Source organism: Mauremys reevesii, linkage group 25 (assembly GCF_016161935.1).
Source record: "Mauremys reevesii isolate NIE-2019 linkage group 25, ASM1616193v1, whole genome shotgun sequence".
NCBI lineage: Eukaryota > Metazoa > Chordata > Testudines > Geoemydidae > Mauremys > Mauremys reevesii.
The window spans coordinates 1,481,197-1,498,152 of NC_052647.1; the positions used below are offsets into that span (position 1 = coordinate 1,481,197).

At 54.3% G+C, this 16,956-nt stretch overlaps 1 protein-coding gene across 1 annotated transcript in view; it reads left to right on the top strand.

Moving 5' to 3' along the window:
- PPP1R1A (protein phosphatase 1 regulatory inhibitor subunit 1A) overlaps positions 1-16,956 on the top strand; it is a 71,005-nt gene that overhangs the window by 24,892 nt on the left and 29,157 nt on the right. Inside the window, exon 2 of the mRNA XM_039514867.1 lies at positions 12,574-12,634. Coding sequence (XP_039370801.1) covers positions 12,574-12,634 — 61 coding nt within the window. The remainder of the gene's footprint in view (positions 1-12,573; positions 12,635-16,956) is intronic.

Sequence of the window (16,956 nt, forward strand, 5' to 3'; positions counted from 1 at the left end):
GAGTCTTCAGGAGCTGGGCCGATGCTGGAAGCAGAGCATAGCTGGGCGCTGCTGGCAGGGGCGGCTCTAGAAAATAGGCTGCCCCAGGCAGCGCGGTGTGCTGCGCCGCCCTCCCTCCTCCGGGCGGCCCCTCTTCCTCTTCCTCTCGGTTGAGCTGAGCCCCAGGGCAGCCGGGAGACGGGGGGCGCGGGCGAGGCATGACTGCGGAGAGCGACCGAGAGCGGAGCGGCGGCGGGAGACGCGGGGCGCGCGGCGCGGGGGCGGCGCGGGTCCGCGGTGAGCCGCCGCCCCATGCCTGCGAGGTCCCATGCCTGCGCGCCGGGGCCGAGCCCGCGCGCGAGCCCCCCCTGCGGGTCCGTCCTCGTCGGGCCGGTCGTGTCCCGCTCCGGCGGACTGGACAGGCAGCCACCCACGGCCCCTGCCGCCCCCCCCCTGCCGCCCGCCGCCCCAACTGCTTGGGTGGCCCCCAGCAGCTTGGCTTGTTGTGGCTGCTGGGAAAGTAGAGGTGAGGAGTAAAACCCATCAGTTCTCACTGCCCCACCTAGTGGCCAGCCGTGTCCTTCCCCAGCCCTACACACCATGCCCTGGGGTAGGGTTAGAGTGAGAGGGTACCCACCCTGCAAGGGGCTGCAGTCTGCGGATGGAAGGCAGGGTCTCTGACAGGCAGGCAGGCAGGAGTTCCTGTCCTGGTGCATGTCTCCCAGGAGCTAGGATGGGTGAGATGGGAGGCAGTTCAGGGCCTGGTCCCCAAAAGGCCAAGTGCCCTTATCTCCCACTGAGGTGCTAGGAGCTGTGGGTGCCATTGCCCGACAGGATCAGGCACAGAGGCCCTGGCTTCTGAGCAGAGAGTGCCAAGAAGAGGGCTAGCTAGCTGATGGGACAGACACGTGCCCACGGCGAGCTGGACTGAGACCTTCCAATCATGGCCCTCACACATGGTGATTAGCACTGGGGTGGGCAGGGGGCATGACTGGATTCCACCCCCCACCCCCGCCAGGCCTCAGCCTTTGCTCTCCATTCACACCTTTCCTGTGGGAACAGGCGATAATCAAGTAATTTAATCACCAGGGAAACATCCATTTTTGTATCTTTTTAATCTCTGCTTAAAATTCAGAAGTGGGTTTCTATGGCAACTAATCTAACAAGGAGAAGAGGCGTGAAAGAGCCCCTCCCCTCCCCCAGCCTAGTGGTGGGGGCAGGGAGGACCCAGATTATTACTGCATAAGGACCAGAGGTGTTTCCCTCCCCACCCTTTTACTGAGCTCCAGCCAGCAATCCGGGTCTCATGAGCATCTCCTCAGGGCACTGAAAAGTAAATGATTCTACTGGAAATCAGCATTGGAGAGATTCAGGATTACGAGCGCAGGCCCAGAGAGCCGGGTGCTTAGCAAATGTAAACAGGAGTTGGCACATGAGGTGAAGAGAGAAGAGGGGTGAGTTGTTCAAGTGATGACCTGGGGCTTGGGAGATCTGCTCTGGCACTGGTGCCCTGGGTGGCACTTGGCAAGCGGCTTAGGGTCAGATTTGTAAGGGTATCTAAGGCCCTTAAAGATGCAGGGAGGTGCCTTGCAGAGAGCTATGCACATATCTGCATCTTTAGGGGCCCGGATACCTTTAAAAATCCAGCTCTTAATGTCTGTAGGCCTCAGTTCCCCCTCTGTGCTATGCAGATAATGGCCTGGCCCTGCCTCCCAGGGGGTGTGAGGAGACATGGTGAGGGTAAGATGCTGAGATACTCTGGTGATGGGGACCAATGACATACTTGTGGGTGTTGTGCAATCTAGCCCCTGACAGCGCCTTACGAACAAAGCCAATTCTGCCCCTTACGGGTCTGCAGTTGCTCTCTACAGTTATTGAGCACAAAGTAGGTTCCTCTCATCTCTCTCTGCTCAGCAGATTCTTTGAGTCTAATGTTTCCTCCCTCTTTCCCTCCCCATCGCTCGCCCTCCCAGCCACCCCTGCCCCGTGTGTGGGGCTGCTGCCAGAGGCCTCTGTCAGGGAGGATGCTGATATTTGCACAGAGGCCCAGCCCAGTGCAGCGTGTACAAGACTTTAGCTGTGAGTAGCCCTTTGGAAAGCCACTGGCAATAACTGCTCCATTAGCAAGGAGACTGGGCCACTCCACATCCCATCCCTGGAGAACTTTTGGGAAGGGGTGAACCCCAGCAGGTTCCCATCTCCACAGGACAGGGTGTGTTACCCCAGCTGGAGAGGGGCCATGGCCACCTTTCCTTGAAGGTCAGACGATGTTGGGTTTTGGGAAGGGGGAGAGAGGTGATTGTTTGGCCCTTTGGAGAGAGGATCCGAGCTGTCCCAGTGATGTGATCAGGCGAAATTATAACCAACTGAAAACAGGGTCCTACACTGGGAAATGTCAGACAGCCTCATCTATAGGTGTCCCTGCAAGCTCTGCCTGTAACACCTTTCTGCTCCATGGGCCCAGAGAGAAGGGATAGCGCTAGCTATTCATTGTATAACTCCAGCCTCATTTTGCCTATCAAGGGGTAATGGCAAACCCACATGGTGGACAACCCTGGGCTTCAGGATCTCTCAGCTCACTGCTGCGCTCCCCACCACCTTTCATGGATGCCTGGGCGTGGCTATGTGCCCAAACAGCAGCACTGCTGAGGCAGATGCACCAGTCTTTCCTGCTGCTGGATGGGATCTGACAATCTGCCCCAGTCAATAAGGAAGGGTCTGTTGGAGCTAGTGCCTCTGCAGTCTCTGCGGGGGTAGATGGTGCTAACAAACCGAACAGCGAGCTCCTTGGATGGCACTGCGAGAGCCTGCTGCAGCCAGCTAATGGAGCAAATTGCTATGTCCATCTCTTTTCCCATCACCCTGACCAGGTTGTGGAGGGAGCAGGGAACTTGTGTCCACAGGGGCTTTGAAGAACCAGTGCTTCCTTGGCTGAGACAGAGCACCTGTTCCAGGCCCACCCTGCACAGCCAGGAGCGGGAGTCCAGAAGGCACTGAAGACATGGCTGAGCAGGTTGTGTTTCCTGAGCTAAAATGCCCCCGGCCTGCCCCGCATCCCAGCGTTTGCATTGGACTCACTAGTAACAATTTTAGTTACACCCGCTGCTCTTGTGGCTGGGCGTGTGGTCTCCCCACACCGAACCCCCAGCTTGGCGGGACAGGGCATCTGCCACTGCATTGTCATCCAGCACAGATCTCCTGAACCTTGCCGGGAATCCCCCGGAGCCCTGTGCCCTGGGATGCAGACTGGCTGTCCTTCCAAAAGACCCACTCTGGCTCAGCCAGCTGTTACTATGCTTGGTACAGAATTCGCTGTGTGAGGTTCTCTAGAGGGCTTGTGTTATACATGATCAGAATGAACCCTTCTCACCTATAGATCTGTGACTCTCTAACAGTGTATGTGCCTGGGGCTGTGGGCCCTGGGCCGAACCCTGCTGACAGCCCAGGGCAAGGGTCATTACCTGTCATAGAAACGCCACCAGTTCCCACTTTAGCATAGGGCAAAGTGTTGTTATGCTAATTGTGATGTATCGATACATCAGATCTCCCTGGTGCTTTGTCTCCCTGTGCCTGACCGAAGGGACCCCTCATCCAGGGCAGAGCTGGCTTTATGCTACAGAGTGAATTTTGTACCCTCCCCACTCGGGATCATGAGCCCAAGTGAACTCTCCCAGTACCCAGCCCAAGCTGGGGGATTGTACAGCTTTGGCTGGTTGCAACATAAATATTTTAGTACAGTTCAGGATGAAGGAGGGTGTTGTGGGTAGGTGCTGGCCTGGGGCTCAGGACACCGGTGGCCCAGATCTCCTTGCCTGTGGACATGGTCACAGCTGATCACTATGCCTTGCAGACCTGGAGTATTGATCCTGGAAACCCTGCTGCCTCAATGTCATTTCTGTCATCTCCAGTGGGTCTCATTGGAAAGAGCAACTGGCTCCAGTGCCTCCGATAGTGCCCAATAGAGAGGGGGGGGGATGGAGTCTGATGGGATCTCTGGGGATGAGAGGGATCTCTGTCACAGCTGCCTTCGTTTTCCAATGGAAATGACAGTTTGCTTTTTGATTATAGATTGATTTCAATTTCCAAACTAGAATCCACAGTGAGCAGCAAGCGGCCATTCTCAGGGCAAATCGACACAGCCAGAGGGTACCTAAGCACCCCTGAGATCCCTCCCCCCGGATGGCTGCAGCATGGCATGCAAATCCATCCATCCTAGGTGCAGAAAACCAGCTACTGACAACAGAGCCTGCTGGGGAACCATGTCAGGCAAGAGGCATTCCTGGCCAACAGGGGGCTAGAGCCAGGGCACATTCCCCAGGAGACCTGCTCAGGAGGGCTGGAGATTGAAGGGCAATGGAGGAAAGCAGGACTAGTTGCTTAGGAAGTGGCTTGCAGCTGGGATCCAGCTGCCCAGAGTTCCCCCAGGGCTGGGCGATGACCCAGGCTGGCTCTGATCACTGGCAACATGAGCCCAGTTTGTTTTGTTTGCTGCGGAGAGTGAACTCCAGCCACCCAGGAGAATCCAGAGGTCCCACCTGGCAGACTGGCTCCAGAGACAGAATGGCAGCAATGCCCTTACCTTGAGAAGGGGCTCTGCCCGAGATGGCCGAGGAGAGAGAATCAGCCCAGCCTGGGCTGCTATTGCTGCCAGTGATTGCCAAACCCTCCCCTTGTCGCCTCTGTGCCACATGAGAGAGGACAGGATTTGGGGAGCAGGAAGTGCAGGGATCTCATGGGGGCTGCTGGGGAACAGGTTGTATCACGGCATTGAACAGGGGAAACGATGGTTCTGCTGGGGGAGCAGGAGGGGCAGGAGGAGAAGCACCCCTGCTAGAGCTAGGATGGTCCATAGCAGAGTCCATGCTGCATCCCCCCAACCCTAACCCCAGCCCCAGCCCCTCCGCCCACTGGGCAGATCTGCTGCTGTGACGTATCATCTGAAGCCTTTAGACATTGTGGTCCCATCTTGTTCACGTTGACTGTTTGCTATCCTGGTCCGGGGGCGGGATTGGTCACATGACATTGTTCCTGTTCTCTACCAGGAGAACGTTTTTGGGAAGCAGGAGAAAAGCGGATGGGGAATAGTGTCTGGTTTCTTTCTGGTTTCACTTTTCACTCTTCGCATGAACCACCGAGGAGTCATAAATGTTGCTGTGCATGAACTGGCCATGTGGGAGTTTCTGGCTCTTTTCTGGGACAAGCTACCATGACCGCTCACTAACCCAGCCCTGCCTCGCTCTGCCAGGGACTCACTCAGCTACCACCACCTTTCTGGGTGTGCTCATCCCATGCTGCAGCCTCCTGAGCCACAGCACCAACTCTGTGAGGGCCTCAGGTGGGTCTGAGGGACGGATGGCAGAGGCCCATGGGGCGTGGAAATGGCTCAAAGGAGGGGAATCTTCTGCCACTTAAATATTTTCCCCTCCTCCCTTGGAAGCAAGAGGGACAGAGTGTGGCCAAAGGGTGTGTTGTTAATCAGCCAGACCGTGCTGCGGACAGTTGGCACAGTCTGCCTGGCATCTTTGCAAGTAAGAACCAAACGGGGATGGTAGAAAATCTGCCGGGGATCCGAAAGCCCTGGCTGAGCCTGGGGGCCCAGAGCAGCTAATGGCAGCAGGGGGATGGAGGGGCTGCCTGTGTGTATTGTATAAATAACACACTGACGGTGCTTTGGGAGCTGCGGTGCAGAAGGACCCCGCTCTATGTTCCCCACAGCACTGATCCATCCCATGGCTCCTGATATTGATGGGAGGCAGGCAGCAAAGTGGAAGTAGCCTGTGAAAGCAGGAGCAGTCTGGGCTGCTCTCTGCTCTATGGTCCAGCCCAGATGGAGGCTCAGGGGAGGCTCATTGGGTGCAGCCTCTGCTCAGTAACTGGTTCAAATCCATCCTGCTCGGAGCAGCCCTGGCTGGAGGCTTAGTTATTGCCTGACTCTTCCTCCATAAAGTGAGCTCTCTAACGCACAGCGGATCAGTATCCACGCAGGCTGTGTGCAGACATCCTCCCGCCTGAGGCTGCTGATAGTTCTCAGCGTCCGTGGGTCTCAGAGGGTTTTACAAATGGGCTAAGAACCATCTAAAAGCCAGACAAATTCAAATTGCCAAGAAGGCGCAGATATGTAACTGGGAGGGAGATTAACCATTGGAACAACTTGCCAAAGGAAGGGCTGGAGTTGCCACCTCTTGCTGTCTTCAGATCCAGTCCAGAGGCCTTTCTGGAAGGGCTTCAGCCAAACACACGTTACTGGGCTCAGTACAGGGGTAACGGGGGGACACTGAATGGCCTCTGTGACACAGGAGGTCAGACTAGATGATCTGAGAATCCCTTCTGGCTTTAAATCCTACAAGTCACCCCTGTTTTACAGAAGGGGAAACTGAGGGACAAAACAGGGGAACTGATTTACGCAGAGTCAGATAGCACAACAGGAAACAGAACCCAGGAGTCCATTTTGAAGCACTTGGAGGAGAGGAAGGTGATCAGGAACAGTCAACATGGATTCACCAAGGGCAAGTCATGCCTGACCAACCTGATAGCCTTCTGTGATGAGATTACTGACTCTGTGGATATGGGGCAAGCGATGGACATAATATATCTTGATTTTAACAGAGCTTTTGATACAGTCTACCACAGTATTCTTGCCAGCAAGTTAAAAAAGTATGGATTGGATAACTGGACTATAAGGTGGATAGAAAGCTGGCTAGATCGTCAGGCTCAACGGGAGTGATCAATGGCTCAGTGTCTAGTTGGCAGCCAATATCAAGCGGAGTGCCCCAGGGGTTGATCCTGGGGCCAGTTTTGTTCAACATCTTCATTAATTAACTAAATGATGGAATGGTTTGCACCCTCAGCAAGTTCACGGATGACACTAAGCTGTGGGAAGAGGTGACCATGCTGGCGGGTAGGGTTAGGGTCCAGAGTGACCTAGGCAAATTGGAGGATTGGGCCAAAAAAAATCTGATGAGGTTCAACAAGGACAAGTGCAGAGTCCTGCACTTAGGACATAAAAATCCCATGCACCGCTACAGGCTGGGGACTGACTGGCTACGCGGCAGTTCTGCAGAAAAGGACCTGGGGATTACAGTGGATGAGAAGCTGGATATGATTCAGCAGTGTGCCCTTGTTGCCAAGAAGGCTAATGGCATATTGGGCTGCATTAGTAGGAGCGTTGCCAGCAGATGGAGGAAAATGATTATTCCCCTGTATTTGGCACTGGTGAGGCCACATCTGGAGTGTTGTGTCCAGTTTTGGTCCCCCCACTACAGAAAGGATGTGGACAAATTGGAGAGAGTCCAGCGGAGGGCAACAAAATGATTAGGGGGTTGGGGCACGTGGCTTATAAGGAGAGGCTGAGGGAACTGGGCTTATTTAGTCTGCAGAAGAGATGAGTGAGGGGGGATCTGATAGCAGCCTTCAACTACCTGAAGGGAGGTTCCAAAGAGGATGGAGCTCGGCTGTTCTCAGTGGTGGCAGATGACAGAACAAGGAGCAATGGTCTCAAGTTGCAGTTGGGCAGGTTTAGGCAGGACCGGTGCAACCATTTAGGCGACATAGGCTATCGTCTAGGGCACTAGGACTTGGGGGGCGGCATTTTATTCGGCAGCGACCTCGGCGGCCAGATCTTCGGCCGTCCCAGTCACCGCCGGCATTTAGGCGGAGGGAGCTGGGGCAAGGGAGTGCGAGGAGGGCCACCTGCAGCAAGTAAGGGGGGGCGGCATGCAGGGGAATTCCCCACCCCAGCTCATCCTTGCCCCGCCTCCTCCCTGAGCACGCCGTGGCTGCTTCACTTCTCCCACCTCCCAGGCTTGCGGTGCCTAAGCTGATTGGCGCTGCAGGCCTGGGAGGTGGGAGAAGTGAAGCAGCAATGGTGTGCTTGGGGAGGAAGCAAGGCAGGGGTGAGCTGGGGCGGGAGGGGGTGTCTGAGGGTGGGGGGGTCGGGAGCTGCTACGGGGGGGCACCTCAGGGCGGAGGGGGGGAGCTGCCACGGGGATGGGGCCTCAGGGCCGGGGCTCAGGGACAGGGGAGGGCGCAAGGTGGAAGTTTCGCCTAGGGCGCGAAACATCCTTGCACCGGCCCTGGGTTTAGGTTGGATATTAGGAAAAACTATTTCACTCGGAGAGTGGTGAAGCACTGGAATGGGTAACCTAGGGAGGTGGTGGAATCTCCTTCCTTAGAGGTTTTTAAGGTCAGGCTTGACAAAGCCCTGGCTGGGATGATTTAGTTGGCATTGGTCCTGCTTTGAGCAGGGGGTTGTACTAGATGACCTCCTGAGGACTTTTCTAACTCTAATCTTCTATGATTCTATGACACTTAGCCTGGGGTGTGATTTGCTGGGCCTCCTTTGATTGGGGGGCGTGGGGCAAGATTCTGCATCTCACCATGTCCCTTTCGCTGCTGCCAGGAGGGGAAAGGCCCTGTATGCAGCTGGGGGAGAATGGCCCTGGCGCTGGGACTGAACTGACAATCACAGACCCCTCCACTGGCCCCAGGGTGGGGGATGCTGGAGCAGGCTGGGACCGGAGGAGGCAGGCCAGCTGTGAGAGGGACCAGGACTGTAGGGGACACTGCTATGGCAATTCTGGGTGGTGCTGCTGCCCACAGGCAGCTCGGCCTGGGCTCCCCGTGGGCAGCACAAGCTCAGCTTATTCTGGCTGTGATGGTGCTGAGCATGCACCCTGATTAGTTGACCAAAACTTTTTAAACCGGGCACAAGCTGCATCTTTGGGGCAAAGAGCAAATGCTTGGTATTGGTGGGTGAAACCCACTGCCCCCCTAGGTAGCAGCACCAAGAACAGCCACCCCACAGTGTCCATGCGAACCAAGGCCCCTTTACAAGGTTGTCTGCAGGGGTTGAACCTGGCCAGATGGAAAGTAAAGACACACAGCTGAGATCAGGGCCCCACATCACTAGGGCTGGATGGGCACTTCCTGCCCCAGGGAGCTCACACTCTTAACTAGGCAAGACAGGCTAACGTTATATAATTGCCCCATGTTACACATGAGGAGCTGAGGCCCAGAGACACTAAGGCCTGAATCCACAAAGGTATTTAGGCTCCTAAGTTCCATTGAAAGCAGCCTGAAATCAGGGGAAGTTAGGAAACTGAATACTTTGTGACTCTGGGCCTAAGGGGTTTGCCGAGGGTCACACAAAGCACCTGTGGCAGAGCCAACAATTGCTCCCAGAATGTCTGAGTCTCAATACAACACCTTAAGTACAAGGCTATAATTCTATCCTGGTCAGCTGCCTCCCCCAGCTGTCATGGGACCCCGCCCCATGGCTAGTCAGGCTTCAATCTTGATGCCCCATCCAGCCACCTGTCACCCAAAGTAAACAAATGTAAATGATCGAACAGCACAGGTGGGCTCTGCTGTCTGTGCTGAGCAATAGACAGCACCTGCCTTTGGTGTGATCAATTTGTTAAATATGCCCTGGTAGCTAATGGCTGTACCGTGCTTTGAACACAGCAAGCGCTCGGATTAAATGATTAATTAATTACCCTTGTTGAAGTGCTCTGGCGATGAAAAGCGCTATTAATAAGAGGCAGTCTCGGTGGAGGAGGAAGAGTGGAGCTAAACAGGACCACAAACAGCTCAGACATCGCCAAGTGTTTATCAGCACTGGGTATAATTAGCCCACGTACCTTATTATAGTCAATATTTTCCATGTTTGCCAGGAACTGTTTAAGACATTGATTTTAAAGGACATCTGCATCGTGCTGAGCTTGTTGGAAGCTGCCTAGGCTCCAAGCCACCCAGCCATGGAGGAACTTATGGCGCTAGAGGGAGACATCAGGGAGCAGCTCCTTGGCTGGAGCTCTGCTGATTTGCACCCTTGCCTCCAGCTACATCATCTCAAGACTCATTACTGTTTCCATTCCCATTGCACCCAAGTCCAAACACCTCACCTGCCCCAAGAGCTCACAACCTAGCAGGCACCCTAGAGGGGAGAAGGGAAGGTTCATGATCCCCAGATCCTAGCTGAGGCCCAGAGGGATTATGTGATTAACTCAAGGTCACACCAGGAGGCTATGGCAGAGCTGGGAATTGAGCCCTCATTACCACAGTCCCAACAACCTGCCTACAACTCCAGCCTTCCTCCTATCCAGTGTTGCCTCCTGAGCCAGATTTTTGAAAGACCTCAGCTCCCATTTAGATGCCAAGAGAAGTGGGCCAGATGTTCAAAAGAGTAACACCTAGATCCTAAACTCTAGAAATTAGAGATCCCTAGCTCTTGTCTAGCGCTTTTCATCAGTAGATCTCAAAGCGCTTTAGAGGTAGGTCAGGATCATTATCCCTATTTTACAGATGGGGAAACTCATAGACTCATAGACTTAAGGTCAGAAGGGACCATTATGATCATCTAGTCTGACCTCCTGCACAACGCAGGCCACAGAATCTCACCCACCCACTCCTGTACCAAACCCCTAACCTATGTCTAAGCTATTGAAGTCCTCAAATCATGGTTTAAAGACTTTGAGGTGCAGAGAATCCTCCAGCAAGTGACCCGTGCCCCACGCTGCAGAGGAAGGCGAAAAACCTCCAGGGCCTCTGCCAATCTGCCCTGGAGGAAAATTCCTTCCCGACCCCAAATATGGCGGTCAGATAAACCCTGAGCATGTGGGCAAGACACCCAGGAAAGAATTCTCTGTAGTAACTCAGATCCCACCCCATCTAACATCCCATCACAGACCATTGGGCATATTTACCTGCTAATAATCAAAGACCAATTAATTGCCAAAATTAAGCTATCCCATTATGTCATCCTCTCCATAAATTTATCAACCCTAATCTTGAAGCCAGATATGTCTTTTGCCCCCACCGCTCCCCTTGGAAGGCTGTTCCAGAACTTCACTCCTCTGATGGTTAGAAACCTTCGTCTAATTTCAATTCTAAACTTCCTAGTGTCCAGGTTATATCCATTTGTTCTTGTGTCCACATTGGTACTAAACTTAAATAATTCCTCTCCCTCCCTGAGGCACAGAGCAAGGAAGTTGACTTTCCAAAGGTCACCAAGCAGGCCAGGTGCAGTACTATCCACTGGGTGCCACTACCTGATTATTTCTGTAATCCAATGGATCTGCAAGCTTGCTGCCCCGGGCTGATGATGCAATCATTGTATCAGTTATAAACTATATACGGCTCCCTTGTCACTTTTTCAGCTTTTTCTTAAAGAGATGGTGTTCTTCATTGTCTGTGCCCTGGTCTACACTACAAACGTATGTCGGTATCACTATGTTAGTCAGGACACCTGAGTGATGCAGTTACACTGACCTAACTCCTGGCGTAGACAGTGCTGTCAGTGGGAGGGCTTCTCCTGTCGACATAGCAACCGCCTCTCAGGGAGGTGGAGTACCTACACGGATTGGAGAAGCTCTCCTGTGGGTGTAGGTAGTTTCTTCAGTAAGTCTTACAGCTCTGTAAGCACAGACAAACCCCATGTTACAATAGTGGAGCTGGTTGGGCAATCATTTCCCCCCTGTGAAAAGTTTAGCCGTTCTGCTGCAATTTTCCTTTGAAAAACAGTTTTGTTTCTGGTGAAAAACTGGGGGAAAAAAAGTGGATTTAAACTAAAATATCTCAGCTTTTGGGGTTTTGTATTTTTGACAAAAACCCAATTTTGGATGGAAATGGAAATTATTTTTTGAAAAACTCCATTTGGTCCAAAACCCATTTTCTATCAAAAAATATTTATGGAAAAATTTTGACAGTTCTAGTCAATATTGCTGCATGTTGCCATGTTGGATACACTAACAGAGGAATGAGACTGGGCTTGTGGTTCAAGACAGGAGACCTGGATTCTATACTCATGTTTGCCATCAATTTTATGCGCAACCTTGGACCTCTCTTGTGCCTCAGTTTCCCCATCTATAAAGTGGTGACGACATTCTTTCTCTACCCGCCCAGGGGAGGAGTCATTTATATTTGCCAGGTGCTTTGGGATCCTCAGCTGGGAGTGATACAGAACCAGAATCCCAGAGTGAATTCCCACCTCCTTGCAACTTTATGGTTGTATAAAATCTCCCCCAGATGCAGATTTTGGGGCTTGAGCTATTTCTAATTAATGCTGTACTAAATATCAGCCCACCTGCAGCTGCTGTGCAAGAGACACATGGCCAGGATCAGGGTCGGCTCCAGGGTTTTTGCCGCCCCAAGCAGCAGAAAGAAGAAGAAGAAAAAAGCCGCGATCGCAATCTGCAGCTCTACCGCCGCCGCTTCAGTATTCAGCGTCAATTCGGCGGCGGGTCCTTCGCTCCGAGAGGGAGTGAGGGACCCGCCGCCGAATTGCCGCGGGAGACCCGGATGTGCCGCCCCTCCCCGTTGGCCGCCCTAAGCAGCTGCTTGCTGGGCTGGTGCCTGGAGCCAGCCCTGGCCAGGGTGTAGTAAGTACCTACAGACAGATAGCACCAGGCCGAACAGCAGTGCCGCTGATGGATGAAACCATGCAGCAGCCAGTTTCAAACGGCTTGCTGCACCCGGCAGTGGCAGGCTGGCCCCGCGTGTTGGCTCTGCCTCTGGGGTGCTGCCGTGTTGTATTGCTCTGTCTCCTGTTGCACAGTGGATGTTTAGAGATTATCTTTGTCCCCTCTCTCTGTTTAGATCCGGAGGCGCCGGCCAACTCCAGCTACCCTGGTTCTGAGCAGCGACCAGTCGTCCCCAGGTGAGAGCTGTAGCCAGCGGATGATTTGCAGGAATCGGTCTCTCTTCCGGAGACCCTGGGAAACTGGTTTCCTTTCTCAGGCCCAGCCCTGGGTCTGGGTGGAACTTGCAGAGCCCAGGCCCGTATGCCAGGGGCCTCTCCAGGCACACCTACCTCACTCCCTCCCCTACCGGCTCCAAAACCTGCTCCCCATTAACGAGGGCCCCAGCCCCTGGCCAGCCAATGGGCCTGGGCAAGCGATCGTGGTTGTAAGGTCCCCACATCCGGAAGAGCAGTCCTGGTTTCTGGCCACGTGCCAGGGGCGAATTTGTAGGCACCACTGCTCTAGTACTGCCCCCCGGCGCATACCCCCAGACCCGGGGCGGGGGGGGATGGGACGACTTGCTCCTCATCAGAGGGGGATTTCGCCCTCACCTTCCCTTCCGGCTGCTTCCCCACCCCCACCAGCACCACCTTGCTCCAATCCAGGCTGCACTTCCTGTTCTGCTCTCAGGGCAGGAGCAGTCCCTGGGGGCTCAGCCCCCTGCCTCACCCTGTCCATCTTCCCTCTCCTTTGGAAACAGCTGCCTCTGGCATCCGAGAGCCCTGGCCTGCACTGTCCCATCCCAGGAGCCCTTTGGCAGCATCTCCCCGCGCCAGGCAGCAGCTGCCTGGCTGAACTACATGTCCCTGGGATCTGTCTGTCTTTCTGTCTCTCTGTCTAGGGAGATGTCAAGGCAGCCGCCTGCCCTCTGCTTGCAAGGGCTGCATCTGACCTGCAACGTGACGTGTAGACTCTGACAGCAGCCATGGGGCTCCCAACCTCTGGGCTGGGGGACAGGGATGTGGCTGTCTACTGTGCTTCACTCCCCCTCCTTGAATCTCTCCTGCTTCCCTCCTCTCCTTCTGCCTCTCCCTCTCCCTCCTTCCCTCTCCAGCTCTCTCCCTCGCTCTTCCGGTCTGTCTTTCACTGTGCCTCCCTCCCAGCCGCACGCCCGGCCCTTGCAGGCTGTGCCCAGGGCCTGTCAGGCAGGGGGTGGTGTTTCCTCTGGGCATGGGGTGACTGTGTGCACCAGACACGGGGGAGCGAGTTAGCCGAGGTTGGCATGAGCCATGCGAGTGGGTAAGAAAGCAGCAGGACTCAGACTGCACTGCAGAGGCCACCGACGGCGATTTCCAATGTGGACCTCACAGTCTGGCCCTGAATCCCGTATTGAGGCTCTGAAATACATGGCCTGATTGTTCTTGCTTCTGATTTCCCAGTTCTTGTTGATTCGAGGGGGAGGGAGGTGATCAGCACCTTTGATATCAGGCCCCTGATTTGGAAGGGGCTTGTGTTAAGGCATTTTGCGACCTGCATGTGTTCAGATGGTCACGGTGGCTGTATCGACAACCCCAAAAGTTCACAGCTCATGAGCCTGTCTGAAAAATCGTGGATTTGATTTTATTTTGTTTTGATCCAGGGACTCCCCCACCCCACCCCCGTGGTTTACAGTGTAGTCAACTCTACCACAGTCATCACGAGTGCCCCTCGTGCTGGAGCTCTTGTTAGAGGTCCCAAGTGAGAACAGGGCCCGGTCATGCAGGGCACTGCACAGACAGTCCCTGCCCCCAGCAGTTCACCGTCTCACATGCAGCAGGGTGGTACATGTAGAGTATAAGCTGGAATAGCGATTCGCCAAACTCATGTCATGTCAGGGCCACCTAATTTGAGGGGAACAAGTTTCAGACAGTACTCGAGTCCCAAAACAGGAGTGCCGGAGCCCCCAGCCCCAGCTCCCCACTCCGGAGGAGTAATGGCAGCTCAATAACCAGTACCGTCCTGGGGCAGGGAGCTGGTCAGTAGTACTGGAACGCTGCTCTGGAGTGTGTTGGCAGGACTGAATTGCTAGGTCTAAGCCCAGCTACACTGGGATTCAAACCCATGACCAAAAGGCTCATTAGCAACACTCCAAGCTGCTTTCTGGAAAGATACATTTATTAAATGCCTGGTGCCCATGGAGTAACCCTGCCCCTGAACTGGTGCTAGCTAGAGAGAGTTGGACAAGGAGCAAAGTCTCAGCTGTTTGCAACAGCTCCCCCAAAGAAACTATATTGCAAAACTAACAACAATAGAGCATTTCTTCGAAGGCTGGATGCTGCTCACTCGCTGGGAAAAGAATGTGTAAGACTGTGTGTAATAGCAGCACCTGGTGACTCCCACTAACAACACAGAACGAGAGCTGGGTGAACTTTTTCAGACAATAGTTCAGGGGTGGCCAAACATACTGGCCTTGCGAGCCACACAGGGCCGCCCAGAGGATTCTGGGGGCCTGGGGGCCTCGGCAGTGGGGGGCCCCCGCTTCGGCGGTAATTCGGCAGTGGGGGGTCCTTCCGCTCCGGAAACCGCCTCCGAAGTGCCCCGAAGACCCGAGGCGGGGGCCCCCCGCTGCTGAATTACCGTCGAAGACCCAGCACTTCGGCAGGGGGTCCTGCTTCAGCGGTAATTCGGTGGCGGGGGGTCCTTCCGGCCTGGGGTGGAAGGACCCCCCCACCGCTGAAGACCCAGAGCGGAAGAAGCTCGGGGGGCCCGGGCCCTGTGAGAGTTTTCTGGGGCCCCCAGAGTGAGTGAAGGACCCCGTTCCAGGGGCCCCAAAAAACTCTCATGGGGGCCCCTGCGGCACCCGGGGCCTGGGGCAAATTGCCCCACTTGCCCCCCCACCCCCACCCCGGGCGGCCCTGGAGCCACATACTACAATCTTCAGAAGTTCGAGAGCCGGGGCACACCTCTGGGAGCCAGAGGTTGGGGCTTCAGCCCCGCTCCTGCTGAAGCCCCTAGCCCTGGTAGGTGCACCCTGCAGGGTTGAAGCCCCAAGACCCCCCTCCCGCTGCACAGAAGCCCCGAGACCCCCACTCCCTGCTGGGCGGAACCCCCTACCACACCACCCTGCTGCAAGGCAGAGGTCCCAAGCTCCCCCCTCTCCCAGGCTAGTAGGTGGAGAATGGGAGATGTGAGGAGGGGACTCTGCGAGCCGCACTTCAGTGGTAAAAGAGCCACATGTGGCTTGCGAGCCACAGTTTGGCCACCCCTGCAATAGTTTATTCAACAAAAAAATCAGTTTTAGGTTGACTGAAGCTTTTCATGAATTCAGGTTGAATTCGGCAAATAATTTCTGCCGTTAAAAAAAAGTGTTTTTTTTTTAAATTGAAACTTTTTACACTTTCAAAATGAAACATTTTGACTTTTCCTTTCAAAACGATGTTCTATTTCAGAATGTAGCTAGAGTAACTTAAAAACCAAAACGAAAGAGGAAAAATCACCTGAAAACAAAACAAAAAACCTGAAAACAAAACAAAAACCCTGAAAATTTTCTGTTTGGGATCAGCGCAAACAGGGCTGGCTCTAGACCCCAGCGCGCCAAGCGCGCGCTTGGGGCGGCATGCCGCTGGGAGGGCGGCAAGCGGCTCCAGTGGACCTCCCGCAGACGTGCCTGTGGAGGGTCCGCTGGTCCCGCGGCTCCGGTGGACCTCCCGCAGGCATTCCTGCGGATGCTCCACTGGAGCCACGGGACCAGCGGACCCTCCGCAGGCACGTCTGCAGGAGGTCCACCGGAGCAGCGGGACTGGCGACCGCCAGAGCACCCCCCGCGGCGTGCCGCCCTGCTTGGGGCGGCGCAATTGCTAGAGCCGCCCCTGAGCGCAAACCAAACAGAAATTTGGATTTTTTTGGTTCAGCCAGTGAATGAAAAAATCAGTATTTCATCCAGTTCTATATAGATCACATTGTTACAGTGTTTTCTGGATGCCTGCCAGAAATTTTCAGGCTGGTCAATTCCATCAAATTATTTTTGATGGAAAATTGGGTTTTTGACTAAATAATAGCAGAGCAAAGAGTCTGCTTTCTGAGGAAAAACACATTTTTTGTTAAATAACCAAACACCTGAAAACAGAAATATTTCAATTCAGAGAGCCTGCTGCAGGCCTCATGGGAGTTCTCATCTCCCCATTCTCCTCTATGAGCTGGCCTGGACTACATCTCCCAAGATACACAAGGACTTCATGATGCAGCTGCCTCCCCTCACCAGCTGGGAGATGCTGTCAGACCAGAGGTTGGCCTGTAGAGGGGAATGGGAGTTTGGAGCACTCAGACTACAGATCCCATGAGGCATTTCCAAACTGAAATACTTTGTTTCCCACCAAAAAGTTGAAATTTTCTTCAAAAAACAAAACAATCCCATTTTCCAATCATCTCTCCTAGATTTTCCTTTTCAGAACTTGGTGCTGCCGTTCCTAGCGCTCACCCCTCCTCACCTCCCTGGGCCTGTCCCTGCTGGATAGCTTCCTCCCTTCTGATAGGTGCAGAC